At 45.4% G+C, this 23,754-nt stretch overlaps 1 protein-coding gene across 1 annotated transcript in view; it reads right to left on the bottom strand.

Moving 5' to 3' along the window:
• The window catches only part of SYCP2L (synaptonemal complex protein 2 like), a 1,302,345-nt gene that overhangs the window by 988,942 nt on the left and 289,649 nt on the right, over window positions 1-23,754 (bottom strand). The window contains exons 10-11 of the mRNA XM_078685781.1: window positions 20,970-21,022; window positions 14,326-14,371 (exon numbers count right to left, since the gene is read on the bottom strand). Coding sequence (XP_078541907.1) covers window positions 14,326-14,371; window positions 20,970-21,022 — 99 coding nt within the window. The remainder of the gene's footprint in view (window positions 1-14,325; window positions 14,372-20,969; window positions 21,023-23,754) is intronic.

A 23,754-nucleotide genomic window follows, 5' to 3' on the forward strand; every position in this document is an offset into this window, starting at 1 on the left:
TCTGTTGAGCCCCCTGATGCACTCAGTCATTCATCTAAAGAAAATGTAGTTCATGAAAAATCTTGTTTGCATGTGGATATGCTTAAACCCAAGCCTGGTGTTAAAAGGAAATGGGGAGTTACTGTCAAAAAAGCACAAGCACAAAAACCTGTGAGAAAGCATAGGAAGCTGGGTTCTAAATCATCCTTAAGCCATGCCCCCGCAAAGAATGAAGTAGTAATGCCGAGGGGGGAGGAAGTTGCAGTCCAACTAGAAGTGGACCCAATAATTCTGTTGCCTCCTGCAAACTTGGCAGTCCCAGCCAATGATCCTATTTTTTCAGAACCCCCGGGGTTACCCTCTCCTAATCATGATTTCCTGGTAGAAGTGGGGAAAATAATGCGTTCCCTTTTACACCCTGTTGAGCTTAGACTCCAAAAGCTAGCCGACCAACTTGACCATCTAGAGCAAGCTAGCTTGGATAATTTCTTTTCCATTAAATCTTTAATCAAGTCTGGAAATAGATTGCGTGAGAATGGGAAACCCCCACAGTTAGCTATCAAAGACCAGGAAGTTGTGTTGGTGGATTTGCAATCCCCGCCTGTAAGTGTCACCCCTGCTCAGGAAACCAAAGGGGTGAACAGTAAGAATGTATCCAATACAATTCCCTCTAAAATTAGCACTAACAGTGGGAACACTAAATCCTCTAACAATGTTAATGGGAGTTGTAATGTTAGTGTAAAAACCCCACCCACCACAACTAGAAAAAATACCACGTTTTTGCCGATCGGGCAGGGGAAAACCATGGCCAAAAGGCCAGGAAATGGTAAATCGCCCTCCAGTAATGGCACTGGGAACAAGGTGGGGCCCACGACTAATACAGGAGTGGGTAGTGGTCCCACGAGGGAGGCCCCTAGCATTGGGAATAGGACCAATACTGTTGCGGCAGTGGAAAACACCCTTATACATTGCCGTGCTCCCCCGGAGCAAGCACCCACAAAACCCCATATAACTAAATTCCTGGCTAAGACTCCTCCAGTACAGCTCACCCCGGACTCCTACCCATATGTGGCCATACTCACTAATGTCCCACCCCTAATGGAGGGTCAAAAAGAAACCTTTGACATGCTAAAAAACAAAGCCATGCACTGGCTTCGTGTCAATAGACCTCTGCCAGGGGGAGTGGACGGCCTGATAATTGGGGCAAGAAGAGTCAACTGGATAGGGAACACCCTAAAAAAGCAGGGGGGTGAGTGTATCATAATTAATTTTCAGGATCCTAGGGTTGTGGGGCTGATAACAGGACCAGGATGGAATATTAGTATTGGAGGGATTGGGGTTGTGGACCTAACTTTCTTCTACCCGAGACCTGTCACCCAGTCAGGGGGTTGTTGGGAGTACCCGAGATCTGTTATTCCGATTGGGGTAGAGGCTGGTCCCATGGCTGTGCCCACCGCAAGTACAAACAAGTATTATATACCGGCATGTATCCCACAGAATGGGCAGGGACAGATGAGGTGGGGATATTGACAGAGCCCAGATGTCCAATCGCCTCCGGTGGGGGAATGGGTTGGGGGAAGTAACACTGGCGGAAAAATGTCAAATAATGAAGATGAAATGAGTTTAACCTCGGAAATAGAGAATATGGGTGATGGGAGTATTATTGCAAGTCCCGTGGGCTATGTGGGTGAACTAGCTATCCCAACCACTCTTAGCATCAAGGAGGGAATAGTTGCTAATTGTATAGATATTGTCGTTGGAGAGAACTGTGATTGTAGGACGCTAGTTGATTTGTTGCCTATGGTATCTATTGAAAAGGGGACTTGTATCGAAAATACCCTGGAGAACTTTTTATCGTGGAACATAGCGGGGCTGGGGACTAGATTATTGTCACAGCAATGGATTGACTTTGTAAATGGATTCGAAATGTGCCTATTCCAAGAGACGTGGGCTTGTGACCCAATATTTTTCCCAGGTTACTTAAATTTTTGTATACCAGCTACGAGAGGCCCCAGGGGCAGACCCATGGGTGGCCTCGCAATTTGGATCAAGCAAAATTCAAAGGTCAAAATAAAAGTGATTGATCTAGGGTGCAAGGACATACAATTATTAAGGTTATCTGTAGGAAAGGGTGGCGTGATAGACATTTACAATATATATGCCAGGGGCACGAGTCTTGGGAATTCTGCCACCTTAGAGGTCTTATCCGCCTCCCTTGATTCCCAGTCACTTGGAAACAGAGTAATTTTGGCTGGCGATTTGAATAGGACATTTGAGCCTCTAGAAAATACTGCACACCCAATAGGAATGGAGGAAGATGCCCTCTGGGGCATCCCAAATCTAAACCTCGTACCTGTGAAGCGGTGGTCAAAAGATATTCTTTTGTTGAACGCGCTATGTCTAGAGTATGGTTTGAGGGCTCTTAATGGCAGGACAAAAAGCGACCAAGGTGGCAATTGCACATTCGATAATGGGCATAACAAAAGTAGGATCGACTACGTCATCTGTAGTTTTGAGTTATGGTGTGGTGTGGGTGACATGGAAATTGTGGGGAGAGTAGAAAGTGATCATAACCCCCTTTGTGTCTCCCACTCATGGTGGAGGTCCGCACGAACTAATCTAGTTTCAGGTAATGGGAATGTACCTGTCATGACTAATGACTTAAGACGGGTGAGATGGCCGTATGTCCTGGCCAATTTGTCCTCTTTGGAGTCCATTAAATTGGAGACAGTTAATGCTATTGCTGCCATGACAAAAGCTGACCCTGTAATACCAGACTCGGTAGAATTAACTGATATACACGACACCTTCTTTTCTGTGATAAAACCGTACTTTACCAAGCCAGTAAAGTATAACAGAAAAGCGCCAATCACTATGGCGTCCTGGTTCAACAAGCAGTGCAGGGTAGCCAGACTGGAGTTGGGCAGAGCACTTAAAAGCAGAGTTAGGGCTATGATTAGCGCCAGTAGGAAACACTATAATGATAGTATCCGCCTGGCCAAGAAGTTGTGGGACGAGGAGTATTGGGAGGAGCTACTCGCTGCTTCAGGGCAGAAGGATTCCAGGCTTTTCTGGAAAACCGTGAAATGGGGAAGAGGGGGCGTCTCTAACCAACCCGACAACAATGTCGATGAGGCATTGTGGGTCGAGTATTTTAAACCCCAGTATGCTGAGAGCAGGGATCTAATGGCCATAGAACCAATCCCTATGATATTCTGTAAGGGTGACTTATTTTCATGCAAGGATGCGGAACACGTAATAGCAAGCTTGCAGGGGGGGAAAGCCCCCGGGCTGGATGGAATCCCCTCAGATATCTTTAAACACGACAAGGCCCAGTGGGCAAATTATGCGACCTTGTTGGGAAATGGCCTAGCGAAAGGGGCTAAAATCCCAAATATATGGAAGGGGGCAATAATAATACCGATCTTTAAGAAAGGCGATCGGTCACTACCAGTAAATTATAGACCAATAAGTTTGTTGGCCACCATGCAAAAAGTGGTGGGGAAGATGCTGGTCGACAAACTTATGGCCTGGGTAGATGATAACAATGCGTTATCCCCCTACCAGGCAGGATTCAGACGTGCAACCAGTACGGTCGACCAAATCTTTCGCTTCACCATGCTGCGGTGGGGGACTGTACTCCTGGGCAAAGGCAGGCTCTATGTAGCATTTGTAGATCTCAGGGCCGCCTTTGATCTGGTGCCCAGGCGCACGCTGTGGGAGGTTCTGTTTAAATTAGGGGTCCCACCTGATTTGCTCACGCTGATAATGCGTCTGCATGAAAGTAACTACGCAAAGGTTCAGTGGGGGAGGAATGGGGAATCCACTGCTAACTTCCCAGTTGAGCGGGGGGTCCGGCAGGGATGTGCTATGGCACCCCTGCTGTTCTCCCTGTTCATTAATGGCATTGTGGACAGGATGTTGGACGCAATGGTCGATGCACCTTCGTTAGCGGGCATCAGAGTCCCTATTCTGATGTTCGCTGACGACACCCTGATCGTGTCCAAAACCCCGTCGGGCCTCCAGAGAGCTTTGAACATTTTCGACTCATTTTGCAAGGAACGGGGCCTAGAGGTTAATGTAAACAAGACTAAGCTGATGGCCTTTGGGCAAAAGTGCCATTCTCGACCCAATGTTTCTTTGAACAATATCAAGCTTGAGTCGGTAGATGTTTTCACGTATCTCGGGGTCGAGATATCAAGTAAACCGGGTTGGACACGACACATAGAGAAGGCGGTGTTGAAACACCAGCAGATTTCTGGTGTACTCAGGGTTGAGCAAATAAAATCTAAAACCAGGCCCATAAAACCTGTTCTCATGGTTTATGACGCAAAGGCCCTGGGCGCAGCCCTTTACGGGGCTGAAGTCTGGGGCTTTGAGAGTCTCACCACTCTTCAGAGATCTGAGAACAGGTTTCTGAGAGGGATAACTAGTCTCCCTCAAAGCACCCCACTTATACCGCTTGGTTTAGACTTAGGTAGAAGATCGCTTACCGATCGTGCCCGACTGAGGCCTATCCTTTATTGGAGACGTTTATGGACAACCGTGGAAATAAGACACTACGCCGAGGGGTTCTTAGCATTAGCCAAACTTGATGTTTTCCATAAAATCGCATGGCTAAAAATGTTAAGAGATGCTCTTTTTGAGCTTGGGCTCTCCAAACTGTGGGAAAACCCCCTAGGGGAAGTATTCCCCAGTAAATCCAGTATTAAAGAACTATATTGGAACCACATTGATCAAAAACTTTGGAGAAGCGTAACCTCGGAATCCTTGGGGGGTAGATTCATGGAAATTAAACATCAGCCATCCTTAGAAAAGTATTGGGATACTATAACTTCCCCAACAGACAGGAAACTATTTTTCCAGTTAAGGGCAGGCTCTCTCCCCTTGAGGTGTATGACGTCCAGTTGGAAGACTGGAGGCAGTGCGTGTTGCCCGTCATGCGGGGCCCCCAATGAAAGCATCGCACATTTTCTATTCTCATGTGTGGCTTATGTAAATCCAAGGAAATCTTGGCTGGCCCCAGTTTGTAGGAATCTCGGTGTCCTAAGTGGTGTTGAGGGGCTAAGAATTATTTGTTCTTCCACTGAAATGTTCCTTGTAGTCGGAACTGTCAAATATTTGGGGTGGGCGTGGTCCTTAAGGAGGAGGGCTCTAGCTACCAGTACTTTCTGAATTCTACATCCTCCCAATTTCCTGTGTATGATTTTTATTTGTAGATAGCAACTGGGAGATATATATGAATTTTAAATTTAAAACGCGGATAACATGTATGCTATGAGTTTTATTGTATAAACCCGGGAATGGTCCGTAACGCGGAGGTTTCTATACTGTAACATGCATGTAGTTTCTGCATTGTATGAAAAAGCTTATATTAATCCCAATTGACAAATAATTTTTTATGTTTGTGTACTATGTATTTTTTAATTATTAACTAAGTGTAATAGATTGTTTGATGTTTTTAAGAAATGTATGTAATTTATATGTGTGTGCTTTTATGAGTGTACAACTCGAATAAAGCTTTTTCAAGTACATATTTGATGTATGCCCTTCAAGACAAAGGAAGTTCCAGCAACATAAAACATTGGTCAAATGAAGATTTGGCAAAGCTAACAAAATAAAATTAAGCCAGAACCTTAAATAAATGCATACACGTTCCGTTACAAATTATGTAGCTCTTCTACATGATCAATAGAAAGAGGTGTCTAATTTGAGGGGAAATCAAACAAGTAATTTCATGTTGCAGCATCATCAGGTTACCGGTGCTGTGGATTGTGCCACTGACGCTTATGGTTCAATACCACTTATCAATACTGGATATCCATGGATACAAATAGCTTTCTTTTCCAGCCCAGCATTTTTCAGAAATTCAAATATCATGATGATCAGACAACTAAAAATTCTAACATAATGGAGAAATATAAATCAAATTCACAAGTTTTGCATTACATTCATAGTGAACTTGCATGTACTCTACAGAGTATAGTTGGTAGTGATTGCGCCTCCTACATTTTACCAGATCTACACTACTGCAAGCAAAGTTATCATTCAGGGCCGCCAACTATAGGATATCCACTTGCACCACACTAACCCTACCCATCTCGATGCCTCGAGTTGTGGGACCTTTTTCAACATCTCTGCAGTCTTACGCCCTGAACCTAAACAAAACGTGCCCTACTGCCTTTGGTATTATATGTTTCATTTAAGGGAGAGGATGTGGCCTTACTACTAGGGGAGTCGATCTGGAAGCTGGGGAACCAAGTTAAGTCTTGTCAGGAACGCTTAACGTCCCGTGATTCTGGGCAAATAATCTCCCTGTGCCTAACAATGAATGTGCCCGTCTGCAACACAACTGGTGCTCATGTAAAGTGCTCTGATACTTTCGGGTCTAGTTCGCGCTATATAGAACTCCTGCCAAAAAAAAAGAAAAACACTAAATGATTGCTCTTCCCTCTTTCAGCTCGAGAGGCTCTTGTGAAAGTCATTTATGACAATGTGTAAGCCACTATAAATAAGAGACATAGGATTTAGTTTATTTCTGATATGAGCTGTGTGTGGTATCAAAGGTTGGAAGAGGGAGAAGGACAACTCAGCCACTACTGCCATATAACGTTCTGTGCATACGTGCCTTCTTTGAAGGGCATGTCCAAAACTTAGCCATTGGCGACCCAATTCTCAGTTACCCCAGCGCAACAGCCTCTTGCGGCTTCACATCAAGGACTCACTGGTATAGGGGCTCTAAAGAGCATAAATGCGACCTCCTGCCTAAACATTTCATGAGACAGATGCAGTGATCTAGCGCCTTGATCCCTGCTCGATCAGTATCTGATAATTGTGAGTCCACATTCGCTATCCAGCTGTTTCAAACAATGGTAAGAACATTTGTGGGGCTTTCTCGCAAATAGAAATCTTAGTAATAGAAAAGTGGCTAACTCGTTACCTTGCTTTTAAGGACATTCTTTTTAGGATTACAATGCTTAAATTTTCTAATAACAAGTAGTTAGGAAACAGACAAATCTCATAATATGAGCTAGTAACGTCGCATCAATTTTACAAACAACTGTATCAGGCCAAAAAATAACAATTGTACTGTGGAATCACCTATCGATATTAAAAAAAATCAATCCGGATTATATTATGCCGAATTGTAGACAGAGATAAACCTACAATGGAAGAGGAGGAAGTAAGTATACGGGGGAAAAATCCATGTATACAAATTCAACATATACTTTCTCTGCTAGATTTGTTAAAGCAAAATATGCACACATTTGTTAAATCAGGGCTATGAAATGCTGAATAAGGTTTTGAACTCGGCATTCCCTTTTATTTTGCACTAAAATAAATTTAAACAATTTAAACTTAAAAGGATTAATTATCATGTATTTTTACCTTCAATGCAAACTAGAAAGGGATATTGGACCACTTCTCGAAAATAATGATTGTTTGATGTTTTCCAATTAAGAGTTATGGTAGTGATGTCAGCAGTTACAATAAGTAATTTGCCACCTAGGCAATTAATGAATAAAAATAATTAGCCAGTGTTCTGGTGTAACCCAGCGTATTAGTCCATAGGGGCCAGTTGCAATCCCTAGTTTAGCTTCTAGTTTAAGGGGTAATGACAACTGCAGAGTATAAATAACTCTAAATTATGAATTGAGATGAAAAATATTCATCTACGATTCCCCTTCGAAACATACGAGTAATGTTCTATGGGTTGTTCTGGCAAAACCAGACCCATCTTATTCCTTTAAGACCTGGATTCCTTTTCAGAATATTTTTAAATTGAGACCTATGATTAATACCCAATACTACAATCGAGAGAGATGCGTTGGTTGGTATATACATTTCAACCTCAGCATCACTTTTCTTCTTTACTTCTTTATGACTAACATTCTGATTATTCGGAAATATGCACTTGACTGAGGTGATGGAGGTAACCAAAGACTTCCGACTTCTTTTATGATTTTTAGCAAGGACATGAACTATTGTTTTTTTCAGCTATTTTTCTGTTGTGTGCTTCCTTCACCCTACTGATATGTTCCTAATGGGCTTGACTATGCGTGTTCCAATATTGGACATGGAAAGTAAAAGGACAAGGGGGAAACATGGGCAACCAGTAAAAGAAGGCAGGGTGCTGAGGAGAGGGGTTTTCCGATATTACAAGAGTAAAAGGTACAACACCTAAATACACTATCAACTTTGTAGAGTTGGCGCTCTAGCTGGCGTGAGCCGGGTGATGACGCGGCACGCCCGCAGCCATGATGGGATGCGCGCGCAGCCCACAGAGAAAGAGCGCGAGTGTCGGAGCCGGCAAGACTTGCGGCTCGGCGCTCTCTGATGCCGATAATCGCAATAAAGACCTAAAAGGTACCCACGGCTCCTGCCATTATTTCGGGAGCGAGAACCATCATTACAATGGCGACGAGGAGGTGATGGCAAATACGGAAAAAAAAATGATGAAAAAACGAACCACAGGCAATATCGACCACTGAGCCTCAGGGCAGGAGCACAACCTAAACAACACCACGTGCTCGTCAAACCTCCCACTATTACTGGACAAGGACATCAGAGAGCGTGGCAGAGCCCACCCACGTGCTAAGTAGCCACACAGCCACCACACAAGGTGAGAGGGCTCGGAAGGAGGGGGCAAGACAGCACAGGACCCCACTAACCCTACACCCCAAGGGCTGGAGAGCTGGCGAATCCGGGGAAAGACGAAGGGGAAGACAATAAGAGCCCCCAGAGACAACCAAAGAAACAGGAGGAGGACGACTCGCCAGGCAGCCCCAAGAACCACAGTGGGACTAGCCCCCCAGAAAAGCGCGAGAGGATGTGTGCACAGACATCTTCAGCTATGGCACCGGTTCCATTCCTACCCAAACCAGGGGAACCCCTCATTCGGTGGGAGGATTGGAGAGAATATATAGACAACTTTATAGAAGTACTGGAGGATGAAAATGAGGAGAAATTTACAAGCCAGAGGAAGAGACGAATACTACTACTTAACCTAGGCCCAGAGGGACTCGGGGTCTTCAAGAACTTAGTACCCAAGCAACGGGCAAGCACGGATGACTACGTCTACGCCCATGCCATCGAGGAATTAAATGAACACTTCTCGCCCAGCGGTCTGCGTCTCAATCGACAGATACAATTTCCAACAAAGGAAACAAGAGGCAGGTGAATCAGTTGAAGAATATGTGGCGGCATTGAGGAAATTGGCCTCCACGTGCAGGTATGCTGCGTTCCAGGATGAGTTCATCAAGGATCAGATCGTGATGCACACCACGAGCAAAGCTGTGCAGGAGAAGCTATGGGCAAGTGGAGACACCACGCTGAAGGAAGTCATGGTGACGGTCAAGAAAGCGGAACTCGCGAAACGGTGTGCTGAGGCAGCGAAGAAAGAGCCGGTGGCCAGACCAATGGTGAACAGGATAGAGGATGAGGTGCCCCGAAGAGAAGGCAAGTACAAATGTACTGTGCAGAAGAATCCCAACAGATGGCAAGGCAATACAGGACCCCCAGGGAAAGAGGTGGGAACCAACAAACGGAGCTGTTACAGATGCGGGAGCATGGCGCACGAGGCTCACGACAGGAAGTGCCCGGCATTCCGCGCCAAATGCCTGTTCTGCGGGATCGTAGGACACTATGAGAAGGTGTGCCGCAGGAAATCAACCAAGACCATGGTGAAGTTTGTAGAACAAGAGCAGTAAGACCAAGGGGAAGACAGCAGGAAGACCAAGGGGAAGACAACTACGAAGAAGACAACACCGTGCTATGCATCTACGACCAGATACTCTGTGTCGACAACAAAAGGTCAACCAAACCCGTGCTGGATATGACAATAGGAGGAGTACCAATCAGCATAGTGGCGGACACAGGCTGTCCATACACAATAGTCCAGAGGGCGGTATGGAACGAGACATTTAAGCCGTCACTGGGACCGGAACTGGAGCGTTTAGACATTCGCCCGGTCACGTACAACAGAGACCGCATACCCATGGCAGGATTCAGGCCGTTGAAGTTCGAATTTAGGGGGCACACAGCCATCTGCAAACTGTACGTCTCGGAGAAGGGACCATCAGTCTTGGGTTGGTTGGATCAAGGGGACCTGGGTATCAAACTAGACCCGGGGGGAAAGGTCCAGATACTGCTCACCGAACCAGACAGTTGGCCGGACCTAGACCAGTGGAAGGAGTACCCCAAGGTGTTCGGAGGCAAGGTGGGGAGACTTGAGAAGTTTACGCACAAGATAGTACTCAAGGAAGGAGCGGTACCGGTATCGCACAAAGTGAGGAACATACCCCTGGCCGTAAGAGAGGCAGTCCAGGAAGAGCTACAAGAACTAGAGAACAAGGGCATAATCTAACCCATCACGTGTGCAGAATGGTTGGCACCACTGGTGGTGGTAATGAAACCCAGTGGTAAGGTCAGACTGTGTGTTGACCTCCGCAAGCTCAACAAGAGCATCGTAGTGGAAAGGTTTCCCCTACCCCGCATTGAGGAGATGCTACCAAAGACCCGGGGGATAAAGTGGTATTCCACGATGGACTTGACTTCTGCCTACCACCAGATCGCATTACATCATGAGAGTAAGAGACTGATGTCCTTCATCACCCCCTTTGGGTGCTACCAGTTCTGCCGCATGCCATTCGGACTGGCATCGGCAGTGGCGGTGTTCCAAAAATCGATGCACCAACTTTTCAAGAACATGGATGGCATCCAATATTTTCACGATGATATCCTGGTGATGGGGCGAGACAGACTAGACCACGACGCCAATCTGACCAAGGTGCTGAGTGTACTGGAGGAAAAGGGCCTGACGGCGGAATGGAAAAAATGCCGCCTGGGCATGGAGTCAGTGACCTACCTGGGGCACGAGATAGGAGTACAAGAAATCAAACCAAAAACTGAAAATGTGAGAGCAATTTGTGACGCACCGCCCCCGCCAACAGAGAGAATGTCAGATCCTTCTTGGGCATGGCGGAGTACTATAGTAAGTTCGTCTAATATTTCGCAACAAAGACCCACCACATGCGGCAATTGACAAGGGAGAAGACGCCGTTCAACTGGACGGAAAAAACACAACAGGAGTTTGAGAGTGTAAAGAGAGACGTGGTGAACACAGTGCCCATACAAGGATACGACCCCCAGGGCCAAACGGTACTCACGACAGACGCCAGTGACAAGGGGCTGGGTGCAGTGTTAATGCAGGACAGAGGCCAAGGAGTGGTGGAAACGTTGAGCTTTGCATCACGCACACTGAGTGACACAGAAAAGAAATTCAGTGTCATAGAAAACGAGATGCTGGCAGTAGTGTGGGCAATGGCAAGATTCCGACAATTCCTGTGGGGCACACGCTTCCAGTTGAAAACGGACTACAAACCATTAGTAAAGGTATTCACCTCAAGTGGACATGCCAGCGCCACGCCCAGGATAGCCAAGATGACGTTGAAGCTGCGTGAGTACAGATATGACGTGGAGTATATCCCGGGCAGTCGGAACAAAGTAGCTGACTATCTGAGTAGAGCAGCAGCAATGGAGACGGAAGCAGAAGACCGAGAAGTCGGAGGAGAAATGGTGGCATTGACGGAGGACCAGGAAAGAGTCATCAGTAACCAAGAATGGCACGAAGCCTATAAAGAGGATGAAGGCTTACAGGAGGTGAAGGAATGCATAGTGAAGGGATGGCTGGAGAAAAGACATATGGATGAAAATCTAAGGAAGTACTACGAAATCAGGGAAGAACTATCAGTTGGCGACAAGGGAATGTTCGTATACAGAGGAGACAAGGTCATCCCCCCGGCAGGAATGGTCCCGAGATTACTAGCGATACTCCATGAGGGACATCTGGGGATCGGAAAGATGAAATTACGGACCAAGCAAGGGTACTGGTGGCCGGGCGTGGATGCCCAAGCTGAACGGTATGTCAGGGAGTGTGCACAATGCCAAGAAGCGTACAAAACACTTAAGCCCTTGAGGCCAGCCCTAGGAAAATTCGAGGCCCCAAGGAACCCGTGGGAAGAACTGTCCATTGATATCCTAGGCCCGATTTTGGATGGACAAGGGACCCATAAGTACGTATGTGTCCTCATAGACAGGTACTCTAAGTGGCCAGAAATGAAGGTGGCAGAAGTTATGGACACGGAGACAGTTGTAAAGTTCCTGAGCGACACATTTGTGAGAGAAGGTATTCCCAAAACCATGCTAAGTGACAATGGGCCTCAGTTCACGTCAGAGTAGTGAACCAACTTCATGAAGAGAAATGGAATCATATCCAAACACACGTCTATTTACCACCCGGCTGGGAATGGCCTAGTAGAACGTTTCAATAGAGTGGTAATGGGGTCGGTGCAGGCGGCCATCATGAGTGAGAAAGATTGGGAGAAGGAAATATGGAAAATGATATGGGCCTACCGAATTACACCCACGGGAACAGGATATAGCCCCTTCCAGATACTGAGGGTTCGAGACCCATTCACGAGAGACAACGGAGTGTGGAAGGAAAAAACAGTGACCAGCCAATGGTCCCCTGCTGTAGTTCATGCCAATCTGGAGAGAGCGCAAACAGTATATGCCAAACACTACAACGCACGAAGGAACGTGAGAGACACAGGGCTGGAGAAAGGCGAATGGGTGAGAGTCAAGCTGGCGACGTTACAAAGAAAGGGGGACAGCAAGTACAGCAAACCACTCCAAGTTCAGGAGATATATGACAGAGCGGCCTTATTGAGTGACGGAAATGTATGGTCCCAAGATAGGATGGCGAGGTGCAACAGAATAGTGAGATGGGACGCCGATGAACATGATCAGGAAGGAAGTGTGGACAGGAAATGGAACTTTCCAGCTCGGAGGTGGACACAGAAGCAGGAGGTTTGAGTGAGGAGCAAGGCATCAGTTTCAACCACCGAGTGGAAGCGGAGAGGAGCACCAGGCGATTAACGGGGAGCCCAGCTGAACCGAACCAAGGCAAAGGTATCAGAGCTACCCAGGAGAGAGAGGACACTGCGACCCCAGTAAGACGCACCCGAGGGGGGAGAGCAGTGGTGAGACCGTCCAGGTTTCAGGACTATGATATGGGTGATGGACAATAGTTCAAGTTTTGTTATATGTGAAAAAAGGGGAGATATGTAGAGTTGGCGCTCTAGCTGGCGTGAGCCGCGTGATGACGCTGCACGCCCGCGGCCATGATGGGATGCGCGCGCAGCCCACAGAGAAAGAGCGCGAGTGTCAGAGCCGGCAAGACTTGCGGCTCGGCGCTCTCCGATGCCGATAATCGCAATAAAGACCTAAAAGGTACCCACGGCTCCTGTCATTATTTCGGGAGCGAGAACCATCATTACAAACTTCAACGACAATTTGTTAATGTGGCTATACTCTATTCTCCTTACTGGAAAAATCATGCTAGCTGCAAAAGTCAAACTTCTGCTATTGTTGACTGAAAGGTCTCAATATACATTTTTCTACAGGTGTCTGTAATGCATCTATCCAATAAAGTTATTGTACAGTGTGCTATGGCTCTGGTAACATCTTGCCAGGGACCATACTCTTCTACAGTTCCTTATGTTGCTCCAAATGACACCTGGTGGCAGTTCCAGATTCTGATCTGCATAACCTCTTGTCCTTGGTGAAGCAGTCTCAAAGAAAGACACAGGAAGTCATACTCCGTGCCATGCAGAAATAATGCTCATCTATGTATTTTTAATGCAGCTCATCGGGAGCACCTCCTATTGGGAGCTTCTAACCACTGACATGTGATGCTCCGTTCACCGTATCCGCAAGTGGCGAGGCTATGCCTACAAGTTTAAAGAGGTTGGAGGAAAGTGTCAATCTCCTGTCTGCCGCAGCACTTAACATGAGGACCTCCCAACAATCCCTTCTGCCCACCACTGAGGTGTGGGGCTCTGCCGCCATTTTGTAGTGAGTTTCACAGTGGCAGTCCAACTTTTGGGCTGGTATCTTCATCACAAGACCTACACCTCTCAGTATTTTACTTCATCACCCAACAATATGTGGAGCATTGAACTTCCCTCAATGTAAGAGATAAAAGGCCAAATTGGAAGTTCAAGAACTAAATTCAACATTTGAAGAAATTACAAAAGTGATCCAGACTCATTCTTACACACCAGTTTTTCTAAATACAGCAATATTGCTTTCAGTTAATAGACGCAATACACAATGGAAAATAGTGCACTCATTTGTGAGTAGTTGGTAGTTTGGAAAATCTAGAGCTGTCCATTAAAACAGGACTAGCCACAAAACAAGGCTACATCACTGTGAACAAAACAGAAAAAAAAATCAGCAAAATGCATGTGCACTTGAACAAAACTGAAATCCACTAAGTATTACCTCATCCAGGTCTGCAAAAGCAGTTATGCAGGGGAAGGTATAAACACTGCAAGAAATGAAATACATGTTTCATAAAATATATGCATTTTAAATAACATTCACAATTCACAACCTTGTGTAAACAGCGGAATATGCTTACCAAAAATGTCTTACTTAAAACCCCTCATATTTGAAACTCCTTAAAGAAACTATACAGCCATAATTGGCAAATTGCAAAAGGCTAGAGGTCTGGCTTGCTTTAGAAGCAGAGGTTTTTGTTTGAGTGATGAGTGTCTATGCACCAACGGACAGCACACATACAGGCACCCATACAGTCAATACTGAGATAACCCCACACACAAGCAAAAGTCATATGGGCACTGGTGGATATTGGTTGGAAGCACCAAATGATTCACAGCTGTTAGTGAACACAAGCATGATATGGATGTCTGGGATTGCATACCATAAAGAATGGATAGGGGAAAGCAAGTGATTGCATGGCTGGATGGATGTATGAACTCAGTGGGCAAAACAGAAGGTTTCTAAACAGCCTACGCGTATCCTTTGTAAAGGTTGGCATATTCCAGAGTTTGGAAATGGTTTGTGAGCTGTTCACGACCTCCAAAACAGCCAGTATTTTGCATCAAAGTAATTAGTAACAATCCAGATATTGAAAAGATGACCCAACACCTTATAAGGCAAGTATCTGATAAAGAACTGAAGATTTTAAGTTAAACCAAAAATAACACCTATTCAGAGGTACCTGTTAGGAGCAATTTAATTGTGCAGATTTCGATGCTGTGGAGGGCAGAGATACTGATACAACTTAAAACGGATAATAGATCTTTTAGATGACAACCAAATAACCTCTGAATCCAAACACAGCCCCAATTGTTAGTTTGAGACATTTATTTGAAAAGGATATTCGGGGGGGGGGGTTGTCTAACACACAAATGGAGTAGGACAAGAGTCTCCGTTCTGCCGTGGCCTACACATAAGCATCTGTTGCTTCCCTGGCACCCGCCTCAACCCAAAAACACTTGCTTACCTCCCAGGACAGAGCGGGCGGTGCCGGGTGCTTTCGAACGACCTCCCAGAGAAGAGAGAAGTCCCAACTGCAATGTCGCTGCAGTGCATGGAGCCGCCATCTTGACTTTTCTGCTCGGAGACGAGGCGCTAGTGCCACCTTCTCCTTGGTGCTGGGAATAAAGACGGCCATCCCAGTCTCGAACTCCACCACCGAGTAGGCGGCTGTCCTGGGCTCGGTCCCTGTATTTCACGCCTCCTGCCCCGGTGTCGATTGGTGGGCTTGGCGGAGCCTTCCCAGGGCAGACCTCCTGTTGAGACGGGTGTGGCCCGCCCCTAGATTTTGTCGTCGTTGGAGCCTGAAGGAGACCAAAAAGGATACTCGTCTTGACAGGGGACCGTGACTGAGGCCCCCCTGGCGGCCCGTGACTGAGGCCCCCCTGGCGGCCCGTTGTGAGGATCAAAGGCTGGGGGATGTGGCCTCCACAGCACACTTGAGGGACAAGACCGCTCCGATCTCCCACATCTCCAGATTTCAGTTTCTGCCTTGAGCCCTGGTTGGGCCCTCGCCGCCCGGCAGCCAGCAGTCTCTCTCTCCTCTGGGCGAGCTTGACAGGCTGCAACTGTGAAGGAGGTAAATGGGATCGGCTGTGTAAACTGAGCAGCGGGTAGCTCTCCCCCGCCTCCTCTCTCTGGTATACCCTACCATTGACATTGGGACCTACCATGTTGATTTGAGTGTGTGGTGTCCCTGTGCCCTAGGCCTCATTTCCAGGCTCTGCCTCTCAGCCTGGGCCAACAGGAACTTTATTGGGCCCTCCTCACCCAGCCCAGTCTGTGGGTCTCCAATGTTGGCACGGGCCACTGATCACCTGCTTGGGACTCTCGATTTCCTCCTGTGCCTCATCGTTGACTCCTCACGCTTTAGAGATATTTGACGGCTGGTTGGCTGGCTAGGGGCCCTGTATGTTAGATGTCTTGACCCGACTGGGGCTCCCTCCCCCTATTATAGACACCACCTAAACCTGTGAGGAGCACACTAGTTTGCTTGCTGTACCCTCTGAAACTAGCAAGGGTATATACACAGTTATGAACACTTCTCCTCCGGAGATAGACAAATCAATGCTCCACGATACAACCTGAGAACCCTCTGTAGTGAAAAAGCCCCTCTTGTGGTTGGACACCCTATGATGACCTTCAACTACCACCATTATAACTGACTTTAGTGTGTTATTTTACCCTAGCCTTGATGTAGGACAGTCCTGCATATACCTGCAGCTGACCCAGGACCATCTCTCCTTCAGGAAGCAACTCAAGACCTGGCTTTTCGAGCAGTAACGGACCCCTCCCGCCAGCACCTTGAGACCCTACCGGGTGAGTAGCGTGCTATATAGATTGATTGATTGATTCAGTGACTGCCCTTGGGATATTTCTATCCCCCTAGTCCCCTGCTAGATAAAGTGGGAACGACGTATAAAAACTGGGAACCAAGAGTTCAGATTGGTAGCACGTTAAACCTGGGTCGGGAATGTCAAAATACAATGGCGTTTAATATCCCCGTCAGTAACAAATTTAGCTCCTTGAACTTGGTAGATTGACTAAACCTTAACAGTAAAAGCCCCACTAATACTAACAACATTGCGGATAAACTGGGAAACACACAGCGAGTTGAGTCCCAAAAGTGTGGAGGAATGAAGAAGGGCAATCAAGTCTCTGAGAAAATCTTTGAGGCCATTATTACAAATAGTACTCCCAGTCTTCCTAGTAAGTCACATTGGGATGTTGAACGTAACTTACAGAACGAGACAGGGAACCATGCTCATGTTAAGGCAATGCACCAAGTTTCATTACAGGATAGGCATACTCCCCATACCCTGTCAGGTATCCCAGATGAATCTCAGAACACCCAGATTCTATCCTGAAAGATAGCAGGCCTTAGCTTGAAATTGGACTTCCCAGATTGGGGAGACTTTATAACTAAACACGAGCTATGCCTGTTCCAGGAAACATGGTCAATGTCAGAATTACATAGAGTGGGATATGTTCCATACTGTATTCCAGCTGTCCAGGGGGAGACCATCAGGGGGCCTATGCACTTGGGTTGGCACACATCTGGGATTTAATGTCAAAATTATAGATACCTCTTCCCTTGACATTTTGTGCATTCTTCTGTCTTTCTATAACAATTCGAAGATTGCAATCATCAATGTCTACTCTCATCCAGTGAGCCAGGGGCATACCTCCGAGACACTGGACTGTCTCGCTACCTTTCTCTAAACTTTACCAGAGAATACTCATGCAATTATAGATGGAGACTTTATTTGTCATTTTGAGCCTCTCAACGGCATCACTACCACCATCACAAGCAAGGAAGATTCGGTTTGGTCAATCCCAGAAACTAACATTGAGCCCATAAGGGGTTGGACCCCATTAGTCCGAAAGATGAACTCCGTTATAATCAGTCACTCACTAAGGGCATGCAACGGCTGATTCCCCTCTGATGGCCCAGGAAACTTTACTTTTAATAAGTTGGGACATAGACTAGTAATAGACTAGATCTTGGTGGACGTTGAATTATGACATAAAACCAGAGATTTTATGATTAATCCCCGACATGAAAGCGATCACAGTCCGCTAGTTTTAGAAATAGTTCTCCCCATGCATAAGGACCAGCACAGTATACCCACACACCCTACCCCAAATTTAGTATCAATCGAAGTAGGCAGAAGAGTATGTTGGGGAACATTTGCACAGTCGACGGAAAAAGTGGCCCCCTTGTACAAACAAATCACCCCCTTCTTAGAAACTGCATTTCGATTGTTTGAAAATAGTTGCGGCTTAGCATCTCGGTTGGCAATAGGAAAAAACCATCAGGACATATTTTCCAAATTGGCACAATTTTTCTATTACAGTGATAAGACCAGGCTGGGTCCCAAACCCAAGCATCCCTGGTATAATAAATTGTGCAGGAAAGCCAAACATGCTTTACTAATTGGCATTAAAGAGAACGAGAAATTACGAATCATAGAAAACCAGGGCCCAATATAAAAAAATCACAGCTGAGCTTAAACTAGCTGGGAGATAGATAAATGGGAAGCAATCAAAATAACCTTAGATAATCGAGACATGTGATGTTTCTGGAACAGAAGTTTGGAGATCCTACTTCAAAACGTTATACTCCAGGTCTGCAGATGGAGTTGAAGTTGATAGGGAAGTATTAGTGGAAATATATCCCCCAAATATAAATGCCCCCCCCTGCAGAATGAAAGAGATTACAGTGGCATTGGGTAATTTGCTCCCAGCTGAGGGACCTGGGCTAGATAGAATTCCAGGTGATTTATTTCAAAATGAACAAGCAGTGTGGGCACCTCATTTATGGACACTATTCAATGCCATCCTACAAGGTACGCGCTGCCCCCGACCTGGGCAGGGGCAGAAATCATTTTGATCTATAAAAAAGGCACACCACTCAATCCAGCAAACTACCGCCCAATAAGCCCTATAGATGTCACTTCAAAAATGTTTGCCCGCGTCCTCCTTGGTTGTTTGCAATCTTGGATAGAAGTAAATAATGTATTAACACCTTTACAAGCTGGATTTAGGACCAAAACCTCAACCATCGACCAGATCTTTAGATTGCAACTGATCCATTGGAAAACTGTGGTTTTAGAGGGTGGCAGCCTCTACCTCACATTTGTGGGCCTCAAATCCGCATTTGATATGGTTCAGCGTGACCAGCTATGGGGCTTACTCCGCGACATGGGTGTACCAGCCTATCTATGCCATCAGCTGAAACGCTTGCACCAGGACACTTATGCGAGAATAAGATACGGCAAAAAAGGAGAATTGACTGCCCCCTTCCCTGTAGAGAAAGGGGTGAGACAGGAATGTGTTTTCGCCACGACTCTCTTCTCCCTCTTTTTAAATGGTTTAATTGAAACTCTACTAGCAGGGAAAGACATAGATTCACCGAGGCTAGCGAACCGCAAAATCCCAGCTCTTATGTTGGCGGATGATACGCTGATACTCTCTAAGTCTCTAAGTTCGATTACTTGGAGCTTACACTTAATTACAAGATGGATTGGGGGACCCAAGTAAAGAAAGACAATTTAAAATCGACAGTCTACGGGGGGCATTATAAATGTACATAAAAACTGCACACTGAAAGTGATAGGCCCTCCAGCAGAAATATATAAAATATAAAATACAGGCAAGGGAAGCTTCATTATATGGAGCAGAACTCTGGGGCCATTGTCCATCTAACTCGCTATCCATGACAGAGAACACCTTCCTCAAGCAACTGTTGGGCCTCCCCATGAGCACTCCTTTAACATCACTAAGGATGGACTTGGGGATTGGCCCCATAGCCAATATAATTGCCTCTCGACCACCCTAATTTTAGTGTCGTCTCTGGAGCACACCTGGGCTAGTCAACTATAGGGAGGAACTGAAGGATGTCATGACCATTCTGGGTGCAGGGAATATACCATGGTTGTCTCACATTAGGAACACATGTCAGGCATTGGGGAGGGCAAATATGTGAACAAAACCTGAAGAGGTCTGCCCCTCTATCCCCAAAAAGACCCTATTTCTCGCTTAGAGAACATAAATTTGCCCAACTATGCCAGAGCATCAATTCAAGCAGCCTGACCTCCAGGTTTCTGGAAGTTCAAACAGAAATATAAGATAGAGCCGGCTCTGGATACTATACAACCACTACAGGCAAAGAAACTGTTCCTCCAATTTAGATATGGGGTGCTCCCGCTTTGAGCATTCACAAATAAATGACAGGGAGCACTAAAATTAGCTTGTCCAGGTTGTGATTTGGTCGAAGAAACAGAACTCCATGTCCTTCTTTTTTGCCCAAGTGGGTGCTCCAGCTTGGAAGAAATCTGGGGATTAGGCATTACATCGAGGCCTATAGGCTGCTTAAACATGAAATACACCCATTATTTGTGTTTGCCATTTCCAGGTTCCTATTTGCGATGTGGTGCATCCGTAGGGGCATTCTAAAGAAAAAGAACCTGGAAAACACCTACTCTTGTATGCCCATTATTTATGCTGCAAAGCCATGTTTGCACAATTTTACAGCCAGAAATGCTGTTTTGCAATTTTCCCCCTTTGGGCTGTTCTATCTACCTATTCCTTTTTTTATGTTTATATCTTAAATGTTTATAATGTCTTTTAAAACTATGCTTATGGATTACCAGTCAAAGATAGATGTTTTAGTTTGCCACTTAGAGGGAGAGCAGTCAATGCGGAGTCAGAAGATGTTTTAAAATTTGCATTTGTATCTGCCCCCTCGATTTTATGATGATATTTTAGTAAATTTTTTGTCATCTTGTGTACTTGTCTTTTGTATCATACGTATCGTATTATTTTATGGGCTTTTATGGCTGTACAGCCGAAATAAAGTTCTTGGACTGAAAAATGTTCAAGGACATAGGTCGGAGTAAGATCAAATCAGCGTAAACTTTTGTAAAAATGATTGTTTTACAGCCCTGGTAGTTTTGAATGTGGATAATTTTATTTCTGTTTCTCTGAATTCTAGATCCCATTTGCTATCACCAGTTTCAACAAAGTGAAGAACAAAAATATATTTTCAACATGTTACCTTCACTGTAGAGAACTTTTCTTACCTCCTATTGTCACCTAGTCCAGTATTTAGATCATTAAGAAACTTCCGGCAATCCTTTGAAAAGAAAAACAAACATGACCCTAAATAGCGTTACATCTCAACAAAACATTAAAGTCCTCAAAATTAGAGATTTGTTATCCATTATTTTTAAACCAACTATAAAGCATCCTTTACTAGCAATTTGCTTCTGTATACAACGTGTTAGCGCAAAGATAGTGTTTTACATCATTTATGATTATTCATGTCAACTTAAAACACAACTTATCACTTTGTACATTTTCTTATTGTTTTTTTGGGCAACAAACATCAGTTATACTGTTTGTTAAAAAATGGGATTCCTGGTTAGCTGCGGTATGCACCCAGGACAGAGATGAACCACCAGTCTAGTCAGGGTAAGCTCGATACACTGTGCTCACCCTCTGATAGCTTGGCACAGAGCAGTCAGACTTATCTAAAGAGGCAATGTGTAAAGTATTTGTGCAACACACACACACACCTCTAATACACCAAAAAAATATTCCTTACTGGTTTCAGATAGAGAATATTTATCGGAGCAAAATAAGACTAACACAACACAAATCCAATCAGTATAAGCAGAAATTAGATTTTTTAAAATAGCGCTTAGACATCACGAGGGACCGGTGCTCATTCAAAGTTCAGGCCGACCTTGATCGATGGCAGGCCAGCTACAGGACCCAGACAGGGCTCTCTGATGAAGCTTTGGTCGGCATCGAGAGTCTGTATCGCCATCGAGCAGCGCAAAAGGGGTCCTGTGTCGTTGACCTCTGTTGAAGTGAATGCAATGTGTCATCATCGAGCCCTACACGTTGTAGAACCGCTGTCATTGGGCCGCCTCTGCCATTGCATTGAAGGGAGATGTGGCAGAATTTATTATGCAATCCATGCAAAGCATTGTTTATTGAGTAAAGCAGCTGCAGAACCCACTTCTGAGGCACATAGCTTAGAGGGGGCACCTCAGGTAAATGCAGGACTCACAGAAGGCAGAGTCCAGCAGCACCAGCAGAATTGAACGATGTTTTGTGTGTCCCTGAGAATTCAGAAAACAGGAGACTAGCAAGAAGGCACTTGGAGAATAATTGAAGGAAAGGCAGAGTCCTTCAAGTGGTGCCAGGGGGCAGACGACTGCAAAAAAACAACAGTTGATGGACAGAATGCAGAACAATGTCATACATTCACCCCAGTACAGAGATCTGGGCCTAAATCCATAGTTTTTTTGCACTCCACACCACCCCAGTTCAGACATGGCCATATGCAAATCAGCCTTGACCCTGTGCCTCATGGGAACAGTCCAGCCCGAACTGCCAAGCCATGTCTTTCCTGGACCAGAATCAAGAATCCAAGGACCGGTTTCTGGCTATCAGCCTTCATCAGCCAGGATAGCTTGACTCCATGGTGTGGAGTGCAAAAAAACGATGGCTTCAGGCCCAGATCTCTGCACTGGGGTGAATGTATTACATTGTTCTGCAATCTATCCATCAACTGTTGTTTTGCATTTGTCACCCCGAGTGGGATGGGTATGCTCAGACGTGAGTCCCATGCTCTCTACACCACTGGGGTCAAGCTATCCTGGCTGAAGACGGCCGATAGCCAGAAACCGGTCCTAGGATGCTTGATTCCGGTCTAGGAAAGACATGGCTTGGCAGTTCGGGCTGGACTGTTCCCATGAGGCACAGGGTCAAGGCTGATTTGCATATGGCCATGTCTGAACTGGGGTGGTGTGGAGTGCAAAAAAACGATGGATTTAGGCCAAGATCTCTGCACTGGGGTGAATGTATGACATTGTTCTGCATTCTGTCCATCAACTGTTGTTTTGCAAGGGAGCAGACAACCGCAGGGCAACAATCAGAAAAGCAGTCCTTCCAGAAAAGCAGTCCAGTTGACTTGTTTAAGCAGCACAGCAGTCCTTTTGACAGAGGTTCGGTTCAAAATCAAGACGTGTCTGATTTTAAGGGGTCAGAGACCTAACAAACCAAAATTGTCATTGGTGTAGGGGGTGACTTCAATGAACCCTCTGAAATGCACATGGATACCTTTAAACCCAGTCCTGTCTGACAGGCTAACCCTGGTGGGTACATCCTTGCTTTGCGTGTGAACAGGGCACTACCTATTGAAGTGTCAGTCCTCACATTTCACCTCGTTCTGGAAGACACATCAGAATGCAGACGAGTGCTCAGAATGCAGATGTGCCTCACCTTCCTGTATTTGTGGCAGTCTAGAGGGAATGTACAAAGAGTAGCTATTACACAACCCAGACGTTTATTGGAGTCAGGTACAAATGGCAGTAAGTACAGAGCAATGCCCACTTTCTAAAAGTTTACATATGAAAATATTCCTGGAGGAATAATTTCCACGTCATTCAAAAGTTAAACTGGTCATAACAATGATCTTATTATATGCCATCAATCAGTCACTCTTATTCAAAGACACAGGCGTTTTGTTTTTATCAAAAGTATATTATATGACTGCATCAATATTTTCTTCAGATAAATTGTGAATCCATGTGGTACAAAAACATTATATACAGCAAAATCTACTCTGCAGTGCATCAGTATATCAAAACTGGCACCACTACAATATCCATAAACAAATTACTAATTTGAAATTATTGCAGGGACATCAGGGAGCTCGAAATCCTCTTCACAAAGTATATAAATCCTACACGCTACAAGTAGTTAATTCCTTGTATTTTTCAACTTGGTTGAAAAGGAATGGCGCACCATGAGGTGTAACCAATGATGTTAAATAGGATCATTTGTCAACATTTA

This window comes from Lissotriton helveticus, chromosome 4_1 (assembly GCF_964261635.1).
Source record: "Lissotriton helveticus chromosome 4_1, aLisHel1.1, whole genome shotgun sequence".
Lineage (NCBI taxonomy): Eukaryota > Metazoa > Chordata > Amphibia > Caudata > Salamandridae > Lissotriton > Lissotriton helveticus.